The 25,101-nt window shown below is 39.4% G+C and overlaps 1 protein-coding gene across 10 annotated transcripts in view; it reads right to left on the bottom strand.

Moving 5' to 3' along the window:
* The window catches only part of LOC140188409 (semaphorin-4E-like), a 177,177-nt gene that overhangs the window by 20,310 nt on the left and 131,766 nt on the right, over positions 1 to 25,101 (bottom strand). For 9 of the 10 annotated variants that reach the window (XM_072244649.1, XM_072244651.1, XM_072244647.1 and 6 more), the window contains 6 exons: positions 19,713 to 19,812; positions 16,783 to 16,893; positions 15,558 to 15,709; positions 14,200 to 14,375; positions 11,538 to 11,694; positions 3,146 to 3,368 (listed from right to left, as the gene is read on the bottom strand). In XM_072244649.1, coding sequence (XP_072100750.1) covers positions 3,146 to 3,368; positions 11,538 to 11,694; positions 14,200 to 14,375; positions 15,558 to 15,709; positions 16,783 to 16,893; positions 19,713 to 19,812 — 919 coding nt within the window. The remainder of the gene's footprint in view (positions 1 to 3,145; positions 3,369 to 11,537; positions 11,695 to 14,199; positions 14,376 to 15,557; positions 15,710 to 16,782; positions 16,894 to 19,712; positions 19,813 to 25,101) is intronic. The other variant, XM_072244655.1, reaches the window with a different exon arrangement.

Raw genomic sequence — 25,101 nt, 5'->3', positions numbered from 1 at the left:
GAACACGTTTCACACAATCAGGACAGCTCACCAATATCTCTGCGTTCTGAGGAAGCTGAAGGGAGCTGGACTATACACATCTATATTAAAGTCAATCTACAGATGCACAGTAGAGAGCACCCTAACATGCTGTATCACTGCATGGTACAGAAACTCAGTATCAGAATCAGGTTTATTATCACCGGCATGTGACGTGAAATTTGTTAACTTAGTAGCAGCAGTTCCATGCAATACGTAATATAGAAGAGAAAATAAATAAATCAATCTTATTCAGTATATGTATACTGAATAGATTAAAAATCATGCAAAAAACAGAAATACTATATATTTTTAAAAAGTGAGGTAGTGTTCACGGGTTCAATGTCCATTTAGGAATCAGATGGCAGAGGGGAAGAAGCTGTCTCTGAATCGCTGAGTGTGTGCCTTCAGGCTTCTGTACCTCCTACCTGATGGTAACAGTGAGAAAAGGGCATGCTCTGGGTGCTGGAGGTCCTTAATAATGGATGCTGCCTTTCTGAGACACTGCTTCTTAAAGATGTCCTGGGAACTTCGCAGGCTAGTACCCAAGATGGAGCTGACTAAATCTATAACCCTCTGCAGTTTCTTTCAGTCCTGTGCAGTAGCAGGATGCTGTCTATGGTACATCTATAGAAGTTTTTAAGTGTATCTGTTGACATAACAAATCTCTTCAAGCTCCTCATAAAGTATAGCCGCTGTCTTGCCTTCTTTATAGCTGCACCAGTATGTTGGGAAATTGCACTCTGGTGGACAGGAAGGCTCTACAACAGCTAGTCAAAATTGACAAACACATGACCAGCACCAGCCTACCCACCATCAAGGATGTATATACAGAAATACGCCTGAAAAGGGCTAGTAACATCATAAAGGATCCCACCCACCTTGCTCATGGAATGTTTGTCCCACTTCCATCAGGATCACCAAAAAACAATTATTTTCCCCAAGCAGTAAAGCTGATCCACACCTCCATCCACTATCCCACCTCTCCACACCACAACCACCACTACTTTATCATTTCCGGTCAACCACCTTAAGTAGACTCTTCTGCACCTTGCGTCACTTTATGGATATACAAGCTACTATATCTTATGTATGTATATTTATTGTTTTTTTAATCATTGTGTTCTTTATCTCATATTTTTGTTTTGTGCTGCTTTGGATCTGGAGTAACAGTTACTGTATTTTGTTCTCCTTTACATATGTTTAGTGTAAATGACATTAAACAATCTTGACACAAACAAGCGAAAATCCGCAGAAGCTGGAAATCCGAGCGACACGCACAAAATGCTGGAGGAACTCAGCCGACTAGGCAGCATCTATGGAAAAGAGTACGTTGATATTTCGGCCTGAAACTTCAACTGTACTCTTTTTCATAGATCCTGCCCGGCTTTCTGAGTTCCTCCAGCATGTGTGTGTGCTGTTTAAACAATCTTGAATCTTCTGGATAAAATTGAGAATGTATTCATTGTGAGATACTAGTCGTCATAATTTTACAGAGCAAATGGGGTAGACAAATAACTTTTTTAAATTTTCATTTTCCAGGAGGAACCTACTTCTAAGTTAGTTACAGAAACACTAGTCAAATTCTTTCTGTGTGGCTCCCTGCAGCTTCCTTCCATACCTCATTGGCTTCAACCATCATGAGCAAAAGGGGCTCTACATCTACACCCTTCTGTTGACATACATATCAACGAGGCTCCCCCCCGCCCACCACCACCCCCAACCATAATGATAATTAACTTTAAATGATCACTTATGTCTATGTTATGAGCCTGTTATACAAAAGATCAATTATTTTCACCATTTATTTAGCTGCAATTGTTTTTGGATCAGCTTGCAGAAAAACAACAATGTATAGCACACATTTTGCATGACAGCACAGACTTAAAGACTTACTTGCTCCTATATGGATGACAATGAAAACAGCTGGCTATCATGTCAAATATTATTCTCTCAGTGGAGTATAAAAGTGCACTTGTAGAGATAAATTCATCTTGTGATGTCATTACCCATACAATCTCATATGAAATTTGAACACATTCTTGCAATACAGCTTTTTAATACTTTTAAAAGAATTGCATTTCTCCAGTGCCTTTCAGATCACTAGCAGAACATCCCAAAGCATTCTGTAACCAATGTATAGTCCATGTTGTAATGGACAAATTGCAGCATTCAATTTGTGCACTATAAATTATCACATAAAGCCATAAGATAGCATCAAAATAATCAGTTTTAGTAATGTTGTTCTACCTAAGCTGTATTTATTTTTTCGGTAGAAAAGGCATTGCAATGGTTCCTTAAATCTGAAACCAGATCACATAAGATTATAATTAAAGGATTTCATTAAAATCATTTAAAAAATTTGAATGTCATGCTACAATTGCATGTTAGAAATACAGCCTTATGTCATGAAACGAGAATCATCTCTGTTCAGCTCCCAGAAATTTTCACTTGGGGATAAAACAGGATTCAAACTCATGTAGTCCTCAGTGTCACTTGGCTGTGTTTATACTGCAAATGATCATTTTAAAATAAAAAGGAGCAGGCTAAAAATAATTACATCTTGCAACCAAAAGACAGACAATGGAAGATGAATTTAAGTCCATAAGAAGTTATCAAAGCTACCCACAGCATCAGTGATTCATCAGTAAAGTGACGAATGCATTTGATTTGGTTTACACAAGGGAAAATGCAGCATCATAATGGTATTCTATGTGCAACCCATTCTAAACTGACTTAGGAAGGTAAATTGCTTAGTGCTAAATATACATGGCAAGCAATGAACTATAGTTACTTTCCAACATTTACTGTCTTATTTTGATTAGTGTATGCACAGCAAGCTGAAAAATGAATTGCCACCTAAATGTCAGGTATCTCAAGATGTGAACTCAAACAATACTGATTATTTATTTAATGAATCAATGCCTTGAAACCCAGTGTTAGTCATTTAGTCAATGCTATGCATAGTGCAGATCTCAGTATAATGCAAATTCTCTGAATAAACTAGTTTCAAATCTTCTGTAAGCCACATTCTTAGGAGGCTATTAAGCCATGATATACTAGTTTAAGCAGTTAATATGTAAAAGGGATTACTGACTGTACAGTACATGCACAGAAAATAATTTACCTGTTCCCAGAAAAATGACATCATATTCTTTTCGGTTGACAGTTGTAACTCTGTCCACAACTATCTGGGTGTACTTCACACCCTGCTTGATTAATTTGGGTTGGTTGTTGATGGGAGTCACTAAATCATCCAATAAAGGGTGATCTCTAACAAACTGGAGTGTTTTGTCTGGCAGATCCAGTGAAGTCTTAAAACCACTCTTTCGGATATTACTGTTGATACACTAAGGGGAAAACAGAGGAAAGAAGTTGTCAATGTTACTTGGGGGTTCAAATGTTACAAACTCAAAATTTTTACAATAATATACAGTATGTGAACATTATTTGTAAATATGAGATGGAGCTGGAATTGTTGGATAAATTCATTTTTTTCAGCCATTCTTGTCTTCTTAATGAAAATGTTGGGTTGAACTGGAGGATGGTCTCTTGTGGGCGAGCAGAGGTTCTTGCAGGAAAGTGGGCAATGAATGTTGGCTGGCTACTTTCTTTGGAATTGGCAGAGTTAAACAGGAACCCCTGTACTTGCTCAAAAACCACACATCTGAACTGAAAGTTAAGCAGTACTATTTAGTGTTTGGGTGTGGAAAACATAGATGATATTCCCCATTCCTAACCACTGGAGCTTAAGACAAAATGGAAAGTACATTTTCTTTCAACTTGGAACATCCGATGATCAAACCTAAACTTTTGTGGACTGCAGGTTGTGGTACATGTATTGTTAAAGTAGACAGGAAAGCTGCTTCATTGGAATTCTTTATACAGTATGTTAGAATTTTTGGGTAAGTCTGCTGAAAGGATCAACATACAGAATACAGTTTTATTTTACATATTAATTTTTTGGCTAAAATGCTCAGATCAAATTTAATAACACAAAATGCCAACATGTGGCTGTACAGAAAAACAATCTAAATAGTCAGCGCAGATCATTGAAACCCTTCTGTCATTATTCAGTATGTCAGACAAGCTATTATTTCAGAACGTTATAGAGGACTCTGTTTTTCAATCAAATATAGTTGATTTTAGCTGAATTAATGCAAAAGTAATCAAGTAAACTCTCACATTAGGGAGAGTAGTAAAGCATCAAGGCTAAAGTTCTGATAGCTGTTCAGTGGTATACTGGAATGTGCTGCATGAGAATTTCATTCAGGAAATGAAATCATCTGTAAAATTCTTTCTGACATGGATCAGTTCATATGTGCAAAGAGGAAACTTATGAGGGGAAAAAAGTGTTAAGGGACACAAATTAGTCTGTGGTCATTTGTGTTAAATGTGTGATAGAGAATCAGTTACAAATTGCACTCCCACATGACATTTACTGACTTCAATGGATCAGAACATGTGCTTTCAGTTTAATCCTTATGATCAAGGTAAATGTCTATCTCTAGGTCATGGAATTGTACAGCACAGGCACACACTTTCTCTACCTTGTTCAAGCTGACTGTAATATCTATTTGCCTGCATTAATCACACATTCTTTCCAATCCAAGAATCTGTTCAAATGTCTTTTAAATGTTGTGTTTCTATCTGTCACTACCACCTCCTCGGAGGGTTTCTTCCAGAAAACCAGCAACCTCTGTGAGAAAAAAAACAACTCTCAGATCCCCTTTAAATTTCTCCCTTCCTACTTTAGACCTGTGCCCTCTAATTCTAGACTCCCCCGCCCTGGGAAAAAGACTATATATGCTAACCAGCTCCATCATCATTTATCAACCTCTAATATAGTCATATCTCAGCCTCTTATGGTTGGTGAGCATAAAGCCAGCCTATCCAATATCTTCTTATAACTAGAGCACTCATTCCAGTGAATGTCTTCTGCACTCTCTCTATTGCTTCCTTCCTGTGATGTGGAAAACCAGAACTGTACACAATACTCCAAATGCAGTTTAATCAATGTTTTTTTTTTCGCAGCTGCAACACAACATCACAATTTTTACTCTCAATGCCCAGCCTATGAAGGCAATCATGCCAAAGGCCTTTTTCACTACCCTATCCACCTATGAAGTCACTTTCAATAAGCCATGGACTTGAATCCCAAAGTTCCATTGTAATCCAGTGCTCCTGAGGTCTCTGCCATTTACTCTATATCCAGCCACAATATGACTTCCTAAAGTGCATCTCCTGACAAAGGGTCTCGGCCTGAAACGTCGACTGTACCTCTTCCTGGAGATGCTGCCTGGCCTGCTGCGTTCACCAGCAACTTTGATATGTGTTGTCTCCCATGCCTGTCTGGATTAAATTCCATTTGCTTCCACTCTGCCCCACTTTTCAGCTAATTTATGTCCTATTCTATTGTTTCTTTGCTAACTATGACTCAACTCAGTGGGTTTGTACTGACTATAATTCCTATCTATACTAATCCCAATTGCCTGTATTAATTTTATGATCCTCTAAGCCTTGCTTTTTCAATCGTTCTTCAAAGTTGCTATTGTTTCTATCTCTGCCTTATTCTAGATGCCAACTACTCTTTGTGTGGAATAATTACCCTTTAAATCTCCTTTAAACCTTCTCTCTCTCTCATTTTAAACCAATGTTCTATAATTTCAGATGTCCCTACCATGGTAAAAAGGCACAGGCTTTCTATCCTTATCTGTGCTTTTCATGATTTTATGTACTTCTGTCACAACTCTCAGCCTCTTTCAATCCAGGAAAAATTGATCCACCATATTCAATCCCTCCTTATAACTCAAATTCTGCAATCCAAAAAACACAACACATCTTTTCTGCACCTTCTCTAGTTTAAACACATTTTAATGTAGTGTAACAACCAGAACCTCACACAATACAGTACTCCAGGTTCAGCATAGCTAATGTTTTGTATAACTGTAACATGACTTTTCAATTCCTGTCCTCACTGTGTGTGACCTTTGCTGGTTTCACTTCCCAAGTTGCATCACATTGCACTTTGCCAAGTTAAATTCCCTTTCCTATTTGTCTGTTGTAACTTTAGATACCTTCTTTATTGACCACTACATGAATAACTTGGACATTATCCAAGTTATTAGTCATATACCCTACATTCTCATCCAAATTAAAAGATATGATAGAGGACTCAGTATTGATCTTTGTGGCACACTGGCCTTAGGCCACCAATCTAAAAAAAAAACCAACACTTCTGTCCTCTATTTCTCACCACCAGATCAATTTTGAATCCAGTTCACTAGCTCTCCCTGGATATCATATGTTTTAACCTTCTCGAGTAGCCTACTCATTGAGACAATGTCAAAGGCCTTGCTAAGGTCCATGTATACAACATCTCCTACTCCACCCTTATCAATCCTCTTGGTCATCTCTTCAAAAGAAATCTCAATCAAAGTTTGTGAGAGGTGGGGGGAGGGGAAGGAGGGCAAGCTAGCAGGTGATGGGGGAAGAGATAAGTGATAAGCTTGGAGGTGATAGGTGGGAAAGGTAAAGGGCTGAGAAAGAAGGAATCTGATAGGACAGGAGATTGGACCATGGAAGAAAGAAAAAGAGAAGGAGCACCATGGGGAGGTGATAAGCAGCTGAGGAGAAGAGAAGAGGGGAGCCAGAATGAAGAATGGAAAAGAGAGAAACGAGAGTGGAGAAATTACTGGAAGCTAGAGAAATTAGTGTTCATGCCATCAGGTTGGAGGTGACCCAGATGGAATAAGAGGTGTGCTTCTCCAACCTAGGAGTGGCCTTGTCAGGGCAGCAGAGGAGGCCATAGACTGACATATTCAAATGGGAATGGGAAATAGAATTAAAATGGGTGGCCACCAGAAAATTCCATGTTTTGTGTGGATGGAATGAAGGTGCTTGATGAAGTGGTCCCCAGTCTATGTTGGGTCTCACTGATGTAGAGGAGGCTGCACTGGGATCACTGGAAGCAGTAGATGACCCTGACATACTTACAGATGATGTGGCACCTCACCTGGAAGGACTGCTTGCGGCTGTGAATGGTGGTGTGGGAGAAGGTGTAGGAGCAGGGATAAATGCCTGGAGGGAGATCAAGGGGGAGGACAAGTGAACAAGGGAGCCATGTAGAGAGCAGTCTCTGTGAAAGCAGAGGGGTAGGGAAAGGTGTGTTGAGTAGTAGGATCCCATTGAAAATGGCGTAAGTTATGGAGAATGGTATGCTGGATGCGAAGTCTTGTGGGGTGGTAGGTAAGGACAAGGGAAGCTCTATCCCTGTTTTGGTGGTGGGAAGATGGAGTGATTGTGGATGTACAGGAAGTGGAGGAGAAGCCCCACCTCAAGGACCAAACTTACCTTACCAAGATATGGTCACTGTCCCCTAAAAGTTCATGCACAGATGCTTCTATCACTTGCCTATCTTCATTCTTTATGATAACGTCTAACAGCAGGACTCTCGGTATACGGCTTCAAAAATTACACCTATCTAAGCCCCTTGCATTAAGGCAATACTGGGCAAGTTAAAATCCTCCACTACTACAACTTGATTTACATCCATTTGAAATCTACCTACAAGTAGAACATAGGACAGTACAGTACAACACACGCCCAGGCCTTTTAGCCCATGGTGTCTGTGCCCAATGTGCTATCAAATTAAACTCAGTCTTTTCTGTCTGCACATGATCTCTATCCTTTCATTCCCTGTGTGTTCATGTGCTCATATTAAGGGCCTTCTTAAATGATAACGTCTAACAGCAGGACTTTCGGTATACTGCTTCAAAAATTACACCTATCTAAGCCACCTATTTAAGGGCCTTCTTAAAGGCCCTTAAATGTAAATATTTTATCTTTTGCACCCTGTCACATCGATGTTATTGCTCTGCTCATTGAGCTGCCAGTCCTGCCATGCCATCAAACATGTTTCCAAGATTGGAATAATATCATAATCCTTTGTCTGATCCATGCTTCCAACTCATCCATCTTATTTGAACAACGAACAAAGTGGATGAGCTTAGAGTGTGGATCAGTACTTGGAGTGATGATGTTCTGGCCATTTCAGAGACTTGGATAGCTCAGGGGCAGGCATGGTTACTTTGAGGGCCAGGCTTTAGATGTTTCAGAAAGGAAGGGAGGAAAGCAGAAGAGGTGAGGGCGTAGCACGGCACTGCAGATTACATATAGTGTCACAGCTGCAGAAAAGGAGGAAGTCCACTGAGTCTCTGTGGGTGGAAGTTAGGAATGTGGGGGGGTCAATAACTCTACTTGGTGTTTTTTTATAGACCACCCAATAGTAACAGGGACATTGAGGAGCAGATAGGAAGACAGATTCTGAAACAGTGCAATAATAACAGGGTTGTCATGATGGGAGATTTTAGTTTCCCCAATATTGATTGGCATCTCCCTAGGGCAAGGGGTTTAAATGGGATGGAGTTTGTTAGATGTGTTCGGGAAGGTTTCCTGACACAATATGTAGATAAGCCTACAAGAGGAGAGTCTGTACTTAATCTGATATTGGGAAATTAACCTGGTCAGGTGTCAGATCTCTCACTGGGAGAGCATTTTGGAGATGGTGATCACAATTCTATCTCCTTTACTATAGCATTGGAGAGGGATAGGAAAAAACAAGTTAAGTGTTTAATTGGAGTAAGGGGAAATATGAAGCTATCAGGCAGGAACTTGGAAGCACAAATTGGGAACAGATATTCTCAGGGAAATGTACGGCAGAAATGTGGCAAATGTTCAGGGGATATTTGCGTGGGGTTCTACATAGGTACATTCCAATAAGACAGGGAAAGGGTGGTAGGGTACAGGAACCGTGGTGTACAAAAGGCTGTTGAAAATCTAGTCAAGAAGAAAAGCAAAGCTTACGAAAAGTTCAAAAAACTAGGTAATGATAGAGATCTAGAAAATTATAAGGCTAGCAGGAAGGAGCTTAAGAATGAAATTAGGAGAGCCAGAAGGGGCCATGAGAAGGCCTTGGTGAGCAGGATTAAGGAAAACCCCAATGCATTCTACAAGTATGTGAAGAGCAAGAGGATAAGATGTGAGAGAATAGGACCAATCAAATTTGACAGTGGAAAAGTATGTATGGAACCAGAGGAGACAGCAGAGGTACTTAATGCATACCTTGCTTCAGTATTCACTACAAAAAAGGATCTTGGCGATTGTAGAGATGACTTACAGCGGACTGAAAAGCTTGAGCATATAGACATTAAGAAAGAGGATGTGCTGGAGCTTTTGGAAAGCATGAAGTTGGATAAGTCACTGGTACCCCAGGCTACTGTGGGAGGCTAGGGAGGATATTGCTGAGCCTCTGGCAATGAGCTTTGCATCATCAATGGGGACAGGAGGATTGGAGGTTTGCAGATGTTTTCCCCTTATTCAAGAAAAGGAGTAGAGATAGCCCAGGAAATTATAGACCAGTGAGTCTTACTTCAGTAGTTGGTAAGTTGATGGAAAAGATCCTGATAGGCAGGATTTATGAACATTTGGAGAGGCATAATATGATTAGGAATAGTTAGCATGGCTTTGTCAAAGGCAGGTTGTGCCTTATAAGCCTGATTGAATTTTTTGAGGATGTGACTAAACATATTGAAGAAGGTAGAACAGTAGATGTAGTGTATATGGATTTCAGCAAGGCTTTTGATAAGGTACCCATGCAAGGCTTATTGAGAAAGTAAGGAGGCATGGAATCCAAGGGGACATTGCTTTGTGGATTCAGAATTGGCTTCACAGAAGGCAAAGACGGGTTGTAGATGGGTCATATTTTGCATGGGGGTTGGTGACCAGTGGTGTGCCTCAGGGATCTGTTCTGGAACCCCTCCTCTTCGTGATTTTTATAAAGTACTTGGATGAGGAAGTGGAAGGATGGGTTAGTAAATTTGCTGACGACACAAAGGTTAGAGGTGTTGAGGATAGTGTGGATGGCTATCAGAGTTTGCAGCAGGACATTGATAGGATGCAAAACTGGGCTGAGAAGTGGCAGATGGAGTTCAACCCAGATAAGTGTGAGGTGGTTCATTTTGGTAGGTCAAATATGATGGCAGAATATAGTATTAATGGTAAGACTCTTGGCAATGTGGAGGATCAGAGGGATCTTGGGGTCCGAGTCCATTGGTCACCCAAAGCTGCTGCGCAGGTTGACTGTGTGGTTAAGAAGGCATATGGTGCATTGGCCTTCATCAATCATGGGATTGAGTTAACAGCAGAGAGGTGATGTTACAGCTATATAGAGCCTTGGTCAGACCCCACTTGGAGTACTGTGCTCAGTTCTGGTCACCTTACTACAGGAAGGTCATGGAAACTATAGAACAGGTGCAGAGGAGATTTACAAGGATGTTGCCTGAATTGGGGAGCATGGCTTATGAGAATAGGTTGAGTGAACTCGGCCTTTTCTCCTTGGAGCGACGGTGGATGAGAGATGACCTGATAGAGGTGTATAACGTGATGAGAGGCATTGATCATGTGGATATTCAGAGGCTTTTTCCCAGGGCTGACATGAGAGAGCACAGTTTTAAGGTGCTTGTAAGTAGGTACAGAGGAGATGTTAAGGGTAGGTTTTTTACAGAGGGTGGTGAGTGTGTGGAACGGGCTGCTGGTGACAGTGATGGAGGTGGATAAGATAGGATCTCTTAAGAGACTCCTGGATAGGTACGTGGAGCTCAGAAAACTAGAGGGCTATGAGTAACCCTAGGTAATTTCTAAAGTACTTGTTCGGCACAGCATTGTGAGCCGAAGGGCCTGTATTGTGCTGTAGGTTTTCTATGTTTCTATTTGTGAGGCTCCTTGCATTAAAGCAAATGCTGTTAAGCCCGCGGGTTCCCTTATGCTTCCTCTTCTGCTGCTGATTGCTGTGCTTACTGGACTTGGCTGTTCTATTTTCCACAAACGAGTCAGCATCCTCACTAACTACACTGCCTCATGAGTTGAAAACCTTCTGTGTAGCACTACCAAACTTTCCTTGAAGGATTCCTCATAGGTCCCCTTCCAGAATCATAAAGAAATCTTCACAACTACACAAAGAGAGGGGGAAATCAACTTCCAATACAGGCACAGGGATTAATGACATCTGAGCGCTGAGTAGGTGCACTGCTCACTCAAGCCCACCCTACGAGTCTTCGTAAACTCTGCACATTGACCAACGCATAATTCATTTATGGGGCATGCTTCTTGACTGCAGGGTTTCACTTCAGGTTCCTAGTATAGCAATGGTGTGGGCAAGGATTTGCACCATGTTCTGGTCTGACAATACCGTCAGAACATCTCTATATATATAGTGGCATAATGGCCCCTTTTGATGCTGATTCCATTCATTTCTCTTTTCTGGGAAAACCTCCTGAGCATTGAGTAGAGTAATAACATAAAGCCTAAGCTCATTTCAATAGCCTTGAAGTTGAACTTAAAATTATTGCTTATTGAATCAAGGAAAAATGTCAATATACTGTGGAAAAGCCTGGAAAAGTACCGTATCTATTAAATTACTCAGAAGACTCATTTCTTTCAAGGGAAATCTTAATACTTACAGCACCTGGACGAGGGACAGGAATTGTTCCACTGTACATCACCCACTTGATACGAGATTGTTCTACTGTTACAGGTGCCTTGAATTTCCCTTCATTGAACACCTCCTGAATTTTTGACATTCCAAAGGCACAAACTGCAGACATGTCTTGTTTCCCCCTAAACAATTTAGTGTTACATTATATTTTTATCACAAGACAACTGTTCACAAACCTGCATGCAATTTTCTCTCCATAACCAACATTATGCCTTTTATTAAATGATTGCTGACAGACCCCATTCAATTTTAAAATACTTCTCATTTACCTCATTATTAATGTAATGATGAACTTACATAATTATGCACCTTACTGATTCAGTGTGGTAAGTTTGTAAAATTATTCTTTCTTTTCTCCAGTCAAGTTACAACACTTTTTTTTACCGACAGTGGAATCAATCAGCACAAACACAAGTACACTGTTGAGATACAACTGTTAAGTGGTCTCCAGGTTTAGTCAGGCCTTCACACCTGGGTCTTACATGCTCTTTGCTGAATAGATGAAAGAATAAATGCCATCGGCATATTAGGCAATGACAAAGTAACGACAATGCTGTGATAAAATAAAATTTAAAAAAAAAACATGAGCAGCAAACTAGTAAATTATAAAATGCTGCAGATGATGAACACCTGAAACAAAAACAAAAAAATGGAAACAGTCATAATTCCTGGCCAATACTCTTAGTTGATCTCAAGCAGACTGACAAATAGAACATTATAACAGTACTCGTTTTTACTAGACCATAGAGAAGGAAAATTGTCTGATTCATCAGGCCAAATTGCCATCCATTTGCACCAAGAGTTCCTTTCTTTAATCTTTCAAATCTTTTGCAAGAAAAGCCAAAAATCTACTTTTGCATCATACTATGCATGATTTCACAGCACTCTTTTTCATTTTGGGATATGATGCTTTATATAGGTATCTTGCCAAATGAACACTGTGCTGTGAGCTTGGAACACTCTGTGGCACCAGGCTATTCAACAACAAAAAGTCTGAGGACCAAATCTGGTCCTATCATTGCCTAAAATTCCCAACATGCTTTATTTTTCAAATCAGCTTTCCTGGGGTATAAGGACTATACCAATGCTTTCCAATATTAGGAATATTGTATTTATTCTTATTTTGCTCATTGACTTCTCCCCCGGTATAGTAAGGTCCAATTTTGCATCCCAAATAATGTCCAGATTAAGTTTAGTTAATTCAGCATGTCTATAGAACTAAATATGAAATTTAATGGTTTCTTGGGTTGATAAAAAAAGATGAACTTGTATATTCAGTAAGTCAGTGTTGGATTACTATACTGTATATCATTTGGGGCAAAGAATCAGTTTTCAATGGAATAATGCTGAACAAAACAAAGTTATGTAATTGAATTTTAAAGCAATTAAACACATCAGGAATTGCAGAGCACTGAGGGCCAGTGGCAGTGAGAAACCTAGAGCAATTAATAAAATTGAAAATACTTGACAAATGAAGATCACTAAAGCCAACAACTCCTCGCATGATATGGATGCCAGGATTCTGAAGGAGGTGGCTGCAGAAATAATCAAGGTTATGCAACAATTTTCCAGAATTTACCTGCAAAACCAATTTAGGAAATGAGCACATAGAAAGTAAAATCATATCTGGCCCTCTGTTGGTCGAGGTTGACCATGGATGTTGTGTCCTGGCTGTCGAAGTCAATACACAAGCCAGTATGCAAGTCAGGGCAGTACGATATGGAGAGTAATCTGTTGCCCATGTAGCAGGCTGCCCCTCTCCATGCAGGTGATGAATCCAAAGGAACAGCAGAGACCAATAGGGTTTAGCACCAGTGGCGTCACAGGAGCTGCCAGTCATGTTGAACTCAACATCAGACTGACTCAGGGACTCCAGCACTGTATTTTTCTTTGGGGTTTACTCCCAAAACTATCCCCATGAATGGGTATAGCTGCAAGGAAGCAAGAGATTTGAAATCAGAGATTTCCTTGTCCTAGAGGAGCTGTCAACAATAGCTGATGAGCCCCAATTGCCCGAAGTGACTGGTTTTGAGGCACCAGTAATCTGCCTTTGCCCTTTCTTCCATCAGTAAAAACAGTTCTGCCCAGCTTAGTAGCAAAGCCCCACGTGAAAGCCAAGAGCCGGACTTGGCTGTCAGAGACGGTTTGAGATGCATGTCATTGGGAGCATTTAATAGGTAGTGGGAGCTTATCCCCACTACCCTCTTGCCCCGGCTATGACAAACCTTCAGAAACACAATAGTAAAATAGTATTTAACAAATCTTATTGAACTTTTTTAGGGTTTAACTGAAAAGATAAAGGGGAACCACTGAATGTGGCATATCTAGATTTTCAAAAGGCTTTTGGTAAACTACCAACATAAATCTGAGCATAATATATAGTTCATATATGTGGACAGTAGTGATTCAAGATGCTTATCGCCATCTTTCCATGGAGAATTAGGTTTGGATTGCCAGCAACAGCTTCATCATCTATCAACGCTATACCTAGTATACTCTAAAAAGAGTCATTGTAAAGACAAGGAAAACCTATTAAAGAAACAGAACTACAACATAACTATTAAAACTTTTAATTTCTTAAATAGATTTTACAAGATTTTAGCTTACAAACAACTGGTTGTTCTTACCACTGCGGAGTAAAAACTGCATAGAAAATATTGTCTCTCCAGTTTGCTGCCCTCAATACAAAGACATCTTGAACAATATTAAATGGAAAGTTTATTTCAGGAGCAGAACATATTAAACTGGCTTTCAGGAAACTGGCCCACTTCCTCTGGAGGGTTCGCTGGCCACCTAGATCTCCCTGAATAAAGAAATGGGCAAGAATCAACAGAAACTCATTTAAAGTCTCCATCTTAAGCTTGAGTAATACATCTGATTCAACTGCCAGATCTCTCTAATAGTAATACTGCACAGGGTACCAAGACGAATGATTCAATTTTGTGACATTTCATAACACCACAAAATCAAGCAAAGCTCTATATAAATCCAAGACTTTCTTTTCTCCCTGGCTTACGATGCCTGTAGACCTTGTCACCATTACAACTTCTGGGTTTCCCAGCTTCATTTTTTTAAGGTACATACATGCCACGTAACCTATAGCCATAAAAAGTATTATAACATGCTCATGCCGTAGGTTTAGGGACTTCCCTTAAAACATTTAACATCCTACCCCTAAATCACTTCCCTCCTCCACACATAGATTCCCTGATCCATTATGTAGGGCATAGTTGGGGAAGGCAAATTAATATTCAAAAGGTTGTGGTGAAAGGTCACACATCCTAAAAGTTAATTTTGTTTGTTTCTGTCTCTAAATATTGCGTAATCTGCCAAGTATTTCTAATTTTTTCAGAATTTAAAATAAACGTCAATAAATATGACTGACTCATGTTCTTTGTGTAAAAGAAATAGTTCCAACACATATTTAGAATCCAGTTTAATATGCTAATGCAATTAAATTTAAAATGGTATACAATGGCCAGTTGTCTGCAGGGGTGTTTGAAATAGATGCAATTGCTCCAGTCTCTGTTAATTGAATTAATATGCCTTAATTTCTGGAATTAGTTAACTACTGGGAACGTGAGGTCATATTCCCAAGGGATGAGACCCACCACATCCACCCTTTCCTCCCCACCCTTACAACAAACTATCATAAAATTACTGCACTGTCAATAAAATGTAGTGAGACTACTAACCCAATGTGTAAAATTACTCTACCAGAGTGTTATATCAAACTCTGGAGAATTTAGACATAGTGCAAAATTACAGGCAATCCTTGCAATATGGCCATTTGGATTATGAAAATTCACCCTTGCAAAATTCAGAAATCACAACCCAAAGATTTGAGAGTCAGAATAAAATTAGCTCTCAAGGAATTTATGTGAAGAAAACACAGCTTTTTTCAACTCATACAGAAAATTACAGTATGTCATATATTCTAGAAATGAAATCCCCTAGTCTCCATATGAGAGTTACCTAAGCCTACCTTACATACTCGTGCAATTCTCGAAACCAGAAGTTTATTGTAGAATTCGAACTCAACAGCAGTTTCACTGAAGAACAGGTATATCTTATCATCATCTCCATCAGTTGTATCTTCACTTTCTTGAACCACATCCAAGTATATAAAGTTAGGCTCTGTTTCAAAATAAAGAACAATTATCTAACAACCATAATCAATTTAATAGAGGAATATTAAGTTGACATTGTATAGATAATGATACAAACCAAGTTTTTGGAAAAAACCTCAAAGCTCTAAAACAAAGTAATATTACTGAAGAAAATATTGGCCTATACAGTATTTATATTGGTGATAGGCAGACCAGGTGGACAGAGCACGACAGGTGAATGGGACGAGGGGTTAGAAGCAGTGAACAAAAGTGAGAAGAAAACTAAGTGAACAGGTGAACACCTATCAGCCTCTGTTTCTTGACACCCCCCCCCCCACCGGTTTCATTTGCCTATCATCCCCTTTCCATCTGGTTCCACCTTTCACCTATCAGCCTCTATACTGCACAATATCTCCAAAACTGCTATATACTGGCAGTCTCTCCTGCTTCATCAGAGTCCTGATGCAGGTCTCAACCCAAAATATCAATTTGCACCTTTTACGTTCATAGATATTACTTGACCTACTGAGTTCTTCCAGTATTATTTCTTTGTTAGGGCTAAGGCATGTTGATTCCTTGGAGGCAGATACTTTTTAAAAAATTAATCTTGCTGTGCTTCAATAAATAGCCTAGTTTTTCATTTCTCAGTCGTAGTATCTCTCACCTTGATACAAGATCAGCTGGAAAAATTTCACCCCACCTCTCCCGACCCCCTTTGCTGTCTTTTATATGTTTCTCTTTTAGGAGTCAGTATTTCAATGATCTTACTTCATAATAAATATAATCAAAAAATTAGATTAGTGTTTAATTCACAAGAATACCAGATAAAAATGTTAGATTTAGTTTCACGCATTTTTGAAGTAGATTAATGGAGAGGCCTATTTGAATCAACACCTAAACTGCAAAAAGAAAAACAATCTTCGAATGAAATTCACCATGGCTTTAGACTACATTCTGTACTTCTATACTGCAGTAAATGAAAACATCAAATTATATGCAGCTCTCCATCCCACTTCCCTCTATCTCTTACCCATAAATAAATCTGAATAACAAAAAAATTGCCACCAGTGACCTTCAACAAAGTACATAAGATATGCTCACCATTTAGCCATGAAGTCTTGTACTCTGTCCTCAGGTTGTTCTTCAGGCTACGGAGTAGAATAGGCTCAGAACCAAGAAAGTTATTTGCTGTTGCAGAGTAAAATTCTCCATCTAAAATATATTAAATCAAAATGGTGCTTTCACTCCTACTTGATTAATGGCTTTGAAATTATATTTATCACATCTTGCACTCTGAACTGGCTGGAAATTAGTGTTCGTTTTGAATTAACAGGATGTGATTTTGGTTTCGATCTTCTACCAGATTGATTGTATTCAATACTATTAACTACTTACAGCTCAATTACATACTTCATCCAGTTCAAAAGTATTTATGGCGTCAGGTGTTTAACAGATTTCACAATTATTCTCTGTTCTGTCCTATTTACCTTGAAACCAATAATTAAATTTGAAGCATGATTTCGCCATGGTTAATTTCATGTCAGAATCAAAAGACTTGGTTTGAGCCTTGTGCACCGAGAAGATGCTGCTTTATCAAATGTATCCTCTTTCAGACAAGATATTCAACCAAGGTATGCCTTTCATCTCATTTTATTCATTTACAACTCAACAAGGATCATTAAAAGCAGATTAGTAATTATTGTTTTATTGCTCTCTCTGTGAGGAGGCTATGTGCAAATTAGTTTCCTTCTTTCCAACATAATATTTCATTAGTTGGTCTGTTTTTGGAACAGTCAATGTTCAGGAGTGGCTCCTTCTCCTCCGCCATTGGATTTCAGAATAGACAATGAATCCATGAATACTTCCCCACTATTTTTCCCTCTCTTTTTTGTACTACTTATTTATTTTTTATTTATACTTATTGTAATTTATAGTTTTTATTATGTATTGTACGACAAGTTTCATGACATACAGTATGCCAGTGATATTAAACCTGATTCTGATTCTGATATGATGATCAAGAAAGGTGCTAGTTATTTTTTTTCAAACAATAATTCCTTGGACAATGGCATAATCTCATGTACCTCAGCCAACAGGGTATTTTGAATTCTTGGCTTTTAAGGTTGATGTTATTTAATAATAAGCCTCATCTTTCATAAAAGAGTCTAAGTTTGTCTGCACCCAAAGATAATACATAATCATTGACCAAAAGGGCAAAGGACTTATTCTGGAGATCTGCTACTAGCGTGTTCCACAGGCATCTATTCTGGGACCTTTGCTACTTGTGATATTTATGAATGACCTGAATGAAAATATGGATAGGTGGATTTCTAAATTCCCAAGTGATACAAAGATTGATGGTGTTGTGGATGGTGCAGAAGACTACCTAAGGATACAGCAGGATTTAGATCAGTTGCAGAGTATGGGGGAGAAATGGCAGCTGGAAGTTTAATCCGGCCAACTGTGAAGTGTTACAGTTTGGAAAGTGAAATATAAAAGGACAATATATTGTTAATTGTGGGATACTTAAGTGTGATGTTCAGGGGGACTTTGGAATTGAAGTCTATAGCTCCATGAAAGTGACTGCACAGGTTTAAGGGTAGTAAAGAAAGCATATGGCATGCCTGCCTATCTTTATTAATCAAGGCATTGAATTCAAGAGTCAGGAAGCTTTATTAAACCTAGGTTAGACTGCATCTGGAGCATTGCATTCAATTCTGGTTGTTCCATTATAGTAAGAACGTGGAGACTTTGGGAATGGTGCAGCAGAGGTTTATCCGTACACTGCTTGGATTAGAGGGCATGTGTTAAAAAGAGAGATTGGACAAACTTGGGTTGTTTTCACTGGAGTGGCGGAGGCTGAGGGAAAACTTCACAGAGGTTTATAAGATTAAGAGAAGCAAGGAAAGAGTAGGCACCTGTATCTTTCTCTCAGGGTTGAAATGTCTAATATATGTGGGCATGTATTTAAGATGAGAAGAGGCAAGTTCAAGGGAGATGTGTGGGTCAAGCTTCTCACGCCTCCATACAGAGAGTGGTGGTTGCCTGGAATGCCCCGCCAGGAGTGGTAGTGAAGGCAAATACAATATAGACATTAGGAAGCTCATAGATAGGCATGTGGATGTGCAGAGAATGGAGGGACATTGTGGGCTGAAGAGTTTGTTCCTGCGCTGTACTGTTCTGTCTCTTAAAATTACAGGACTGCTACTGTTTTGATATCCATCTCCTTGTCAGCTGAATGGTGTGGAGCTAATCGTGAATCCCCACCACTGTTACCATTGACACCTACAGTGCTTAGTGTGCCTTCACTGCAAAATCACACTAGGGTGTTGTTTCCTCTTACTCCACTATTAGGCTTAATACTTACATTTAAACATGCATAGAATATACTGCAAATATTCCAGTCAGGTAACTGCTATCAAGTAAGTTAATATTCCTATTGCTGCCTGATGTGCAGAAAGCATTTACAGATATAAAACATTACACTTTTATTTTAGGTTTCTAGAATCTGGAATTATTTTGGGGGAGTAGTTATATCTTCTATAGTCCGTTCTTTGGGCAGACAACTGGAAGCTGCATTTTATTAAATTACTTTTTTTTTAGATTATGACTTCATTGTTTACTCGAGGATAACATCTAAACTGACATTTGAGTGTGATACTGAGGAAGTGTTGCATTGCCAGAGGTGTTATCTGTTGGTTATGACGTTAAATCAAATTCCTGTTTCCCAGATCAGGTACAACATAAGGATCCTATGGCACTAATCCAAGAGCCTTCAGCAGCATTTTCCTTTTGGTTACTACCAGAAAATAAGAATAAGAGATCAACTTCTTTACTGTTGTTTGTGGCACCTTACAGTATGCTGCCTCCAAAATACTACTTACAAAACAAGACGTAATGTGTTCGATCTGAAGGACACTAAATATAATAAGAAACATTTCATTTCTTTTACCAGGTTTCCCACATGCAATGTGACAGATTTAAATTGAAAAAAAAAATTTCATTAGATTTTATTAAAGAACACAACGTACCGACCATTACAGATGCATACTTCTGAGTCGGGTCAAATGGACACTTCCCTTTACTTTCTTGAGGACTTTTTTCTAGAAGGATTTTGCCATTGTTAATCACCTGCCAAACAATAAATCATCATGGTAATGCTTTGTTCCATGTGTTCAGCTGAGGTAATTTCCTGATGACAATGTGACAATAGTTTTTGTTTGAAACTTTGTAGTGATATGAATGTGACAGCCCAGTAGTACTGAACATTTATATAGAGTAATTGCAGACAACAGTTTTCCCTGTAAGAAGCTCTTTTTACACTGTATTTTGTTGTTGGTCAGAAAATCTTCTAGCCACCACTATCCAAAAAAGGCCAGTTACAAGAATAGAAATACTGGCATACTATATTTGCTTGCCAACCAAGTTCCTATTGGAACTGAAGCTTTACCCAGTATAGATAGTTGGCCTCACTATGTTTTGTATTACAAAGGAGAAAGCAGGCTGCATACAGAAAGAAAAAAAATATATAATTAGGCTAATCTCCAAGTTTTGATCAAAATTTAAGATCACTGTTGCAAGATGGATGAACCTTGGGTGAAGAAAAATTAGGGTACAGCTGCAATTCCATTAGCAGCAGAGTATCGCTTTGACATGAGAAGAACTGGATCATTCATAATCAAATAGGTAACGTCAGTTCTCAAGATCCCTGACCATTGCTTTCACTTATGAATAGAAGATCAAGGCTTTTGAGAACTAATATTACCCATGGATTGTTTGTCTGTACAAATCCATGACTTCAGGACACTTGAAAGGAAAACCACAGGAGGGAAGGAAGGAGGTTTTAGAAGAAGAAAATCCAACAAGTAAAAATGTACTTGAAAACTAAATCACAACTATAAGTAGAAAAATTATGCTGAGAATCTTCATAGAGAAAAAATGTGTAGGGCATTATTTACTTCACCATGATGTAAAATGGCGTAAATGAATCAAAGGAGCCAGCAAGTGCAGCCTTGAGTCATGAAATTCTCAGTTAACTGCTGAAAACATTCACTCACTGTGTTCTGGTACCCATGGTTAAATCAGCAATTTAACTTGTTTAATTGAACAATGCCAAGTTTCAAATAGATATTGCAAGCATACACATGGTGGTAACCAAGGGTTCAGTTCTTAAACAGATTTGAATGGATTTGGATTCTGCTCAAGATAATCCTAAAAATACAATTTCTCAGCAATGGAGCTAGAAGGCATTATCAAAGACCACACCCATCCAAAACATTCTCTCTCCTCCCTTCACAAAGCCTGAAAGCACGTATCACCAGGCTCAAGGACAGCTTCAATCCCACTGTATCAGACTCTTGAACAGACGTCTTGTAAGATAAGATAGACTCTTGACCTCACAATCTACTTCTTATGATTTTGTATTTTATCATTTACCTGCACTGCACTTTTACAGTGGCCTTTTCACTTTATTCTGCTTTTTTTAACGTTTTACATTATTCTACCTCAATGCACTGTGTAATGATTTGATCCATATGAACAGTATGCAAGACAAACTTTTCATTGTATCTTGGTGCATGTGACAATAATACTCATTTAGCATTCAGAACAGGGTGAGGCTTTAGAATTCTCTATCCCAGAAGGTTCAGTCGTTGAGTTCATTCAAAACAGAAATCAATAGATTTGATAGCATTGGACAAAGTTGCTATAGATGAACAGCAGGGTAGATTGAATAGTGAAATGGCCTACTCCTCCTCCTCCTAATTTTTTGTGTTCTTTTAAAATGTTTTAAAATAAGAGGAATTAAATTATTATGTTGAAATTTCACTTATAGGGCAGATATTACATGTACCAAGCTGAAGATGGTATTGCATATCATTGCATTATTTTTAGACAGTAAATCTAGATTGGTTAAAAATCTGCTCAGAACATCAGAGTAAATCAGCATTTCTCTTCGAAAAGAAAAAAAATCAAAACAAGATCTGTTAATTCCAAGATTTCCAGAATTTGAAGAAACTCTAAGACAAGAAAATCTGCAGATGCTGGAAATCCAAGCAACACATACAAAACGCTGAAGGAACTCAGCAGGTCAGGCAGCATCTATGGAAAGAGTAAACAGTTGCCGTTTTGGGCTGACCCTACATCAGAACTGGAAAAAAAGATGAGAAGTCGGAGTAAGGCGATGAGGGGAGGAGAGGAAGAAGTACAAGATGGTAGATGATAGATGATAGGTGAAACTGGAAGAAGGGGAGGGGTGAAGTAAAAGAGCTGGGAAGCTGATAGGTAAAAGAGATAAAGGGCTGGAGAAGGGAGATTCTAATAGGTGAGGGTAGAAGACCACGGAAGAAAGAGACAGAATTATAATGCGTTGCTCCACCAGCCTGAGTGTGGCCTCATCACAGCAGTAGAGGAGGCCATGGACTGACATGTTGGAATGGGTGCCCACGCTCCATCTGCCAGAAAAAAGTGTAACTCCTGGTGGCCACCCATTTCAATTCTACTTCCTATTTTCATTCCTTATATTATACTGAATCCCATTCCTTATATTGTAGCCTCCAACCTGATGGCATGAAAATCGAATACTTGAACTTCCGGTAATTGCCCCCCACACCCTTCACCATTCCTGTTTCCCTCTCTCACCTCATTTCCTCACCTGCCCATCATCTCCCTCTGGTGCTCCTCCCCCTTCCATGGTCTTATCCATGGCAGTTCAGGAGCCTAATGTTTGTAGAGTAGTAATTGTTCCTTAACCTGGTGGTGTGGGACTTAAGGCTTCTATGCCTTCTGCCCAATGGTAGTAGTGAAAAGAGGACATGTCCTGGATGGTGGGGGTCTTTGATGGTGGATGCTGCTTTATTGTGGTAATGCTCCAAGTACTGTAAATGCATTCAATGATTTATCGATGTAGTCAATGCTTGGAAAATTACAACTATAGAAACCTGCAAGGTTCTAAGCGATGCCTACCTCTTTGTGGGATACGTTATTTAGGCTCCCTCGCTCTCCTGGTAACATATTTACTATACATGGCCATTTTGGCCTATCGAGCTTATCTGTCACCTAGAGTATCCCATTCTCAAAGAATTTTCCCTGTGACCTATTGTCCTCATCTTCCCATTAACTCCCCCTGATTCTACCACTCGCTCATAGAGCAGCAGCAAATTACAGAGGCAATTTACATCTCTAGGGTGATAGAGGAAACCAAAGCACTCAAAACCTACCCTTTGAGGAAGTTCCATTGACATTCAGTAGTGTCACCATCACTGAATCTCGTACTATCAACATCCTGGGGGTTACCATTGACAGGAAACTGAACTAGTTGAGCCATATAAACACCATGGCTACCAGAGCAGGTCAAAGTCTGGGAATCCTATGGTGTATAACTCACCTCCTGACTCCTCAAAGCCTGTCCATCATCTACAAGGCTCAGGTCAGGAGTGTAATGGAATACTCGCCACTTGCCTGGATGAGTGCAGCTCTATCAACACTCAAGAAGTTTGACACTATCCAGTACAAGGCAGCCCACTTGATTGGTACCCCTTCCACAAGCATCCAATCCCTCCACCATCGACGAACAGTTGCAGCAGTTGTACTATCTACAAGATGCACTGCAACAACATGCCAAAGTTCCTAAGGGAGCACCTTCTAGACCCACCATCACTACCATCTAGAAGGTCGAGAACAGCAGATACCTGGGAACACCACCACTTGGAAATCCCCCTCCAAGTCACTCACCATTCTGACTTGGAAACATATCGCTGTTCCTTCATTATCACTGGGTCAAAATCATGAAATTCCCTCCCTAACAGCACTGTAGGTGTACCTACACCTCAGGGACTGCAGCGGTTCAAGAAGGCAGCTCATCACCACCTTCTCAAGGGCAACTAGGGATGGGCAATAAATGCTGGCTTAGCTGGCAATGCCCACATGTCGTAAATGAATCAATTTTTAAAAAGTTGAAACTTCAGACAGATACAGGTAGTGCTGAAGGTCAGGTTTGTCTCTGGATCTCTGCAACTGGAAAACAGCAGCCCTTTGATGCATGTAGAAATATAGATACAGAATAAAGAGATGACTCTGTTTTGTACTGCTTCTTGCTCTCATAGAGAAAGAAAATTTCAGCATCTTGCAGTTAATTTCCATTCTACTTTCATTTTCACAGCATCCATCTCTGTCTCTTCTCTTTCCTTGACTTCAACACCTGATTTCAGAATCAGGTTTATTATTACTGACATATGTTGTGCAATTTGTTATTTGGTGCTAGTATTACAATGCAAGACATCAAAATTATTATAACTTACAATTGATAGATAGATAGATGGAGCAGAATAGGAATAACGAAGTAGTGTTCAAGGATTCATGGACCATTCAGAAATTTGATGGTGGAAGGGAAGGATCTGTTCCTGAAATGTTGTGTGTGGGTCTTCAGGCTCCTGTACCTCCTCCCCAATATAGTAATAAGAGAACATATCTCCGATGGGGAGGGTCCTTAATAATGGATATGATCTTCTAAATGCACTGCCTGTTGAAGATGTCTCAAAAGCAGGGAGGGTTGTGCCCATGATGGAACTGACTGAGTCAACAACCTTCTGCAGCTTCTTTCAATCCTGCATATTGGAGCCTCTATACCAGGTGTTGATGTAACCAGTCAGAATGCTCTCCATGGTACTTCTGTAGAAGTATGCTAAAGTTTTTGATAACATATCAAATTTCCTCAAACTCTTAATGAATTCAAAAAGCTGCTGATGTTCCTTCTTGATATGTTGGGCCCTGGGCAGATCCTCTGAAATGTTGATGCCCAGGAACATGAAACTGCTCCTTCCATCAAGAACAAGATAAAGCTCCCCTTATCTTCCACTTTCATCCACTAGCCTGCATGTTCAGCAGGTCACTCTTCATCATTTCCACTGTCTACAATGTGATCCAGTATCAGAAAACCTTACTCTCTCCTTTCCTTTCAGTAACTGAACAAACTACTACTGGACAACTGTTATACTCCAGTTCAATCTTCTATCTTCACCAATTCTTAATCCTCATGGCAACTTTCTATGCAACCTTGGCCCTCTTCTTCCTTTCCCAAAATTCAGAGATCCACACGTTTATTCCAGGTAAAGCTGCAATTCATTTGTACTTCTTCCAGTTTAGTGTATAACACTCAGTGCCCATTGTGATCTTTTCTTTATTGGAGAACAAAGCATATTTTGGATGAGTTTGGCCTCTGACGGTTCTGATGAAATCCAAGGTAAGCACAGGGAACAGCATCTCCACAGAAGGTCATTACAGCAATTAAAACATTCAAAAAACAGGCTTTCAGATTATTCGCCTTTCAGGTTAGCATCAGAACTGGCATCAATTTTAATATTAAATCTGTTTTATTTCTTCCTCCAGCACAACAACTTGAGTCACAACATGGACAAGATATAA

The sequence above is a fragment of the Mobula birostris genome, chromosome 26 (genome assembly GCF_030028105.1).
Source record: "Mobula birostris isolate sMobBir1 chromosome 26, sMobBir1.hap1, whole genome shotgun sequence".
Lineage (NCBI taxonomy): Eukaryota > Metazoa > Chordata > Chondrichthyes > Myliobatiformes > Myliobatidae > Mobula > Mobula birostris.
Note: the sequence above shows the minus strand (reverse complement) of the source record. Positions and strands in the feature narration are given on the sequence as shown.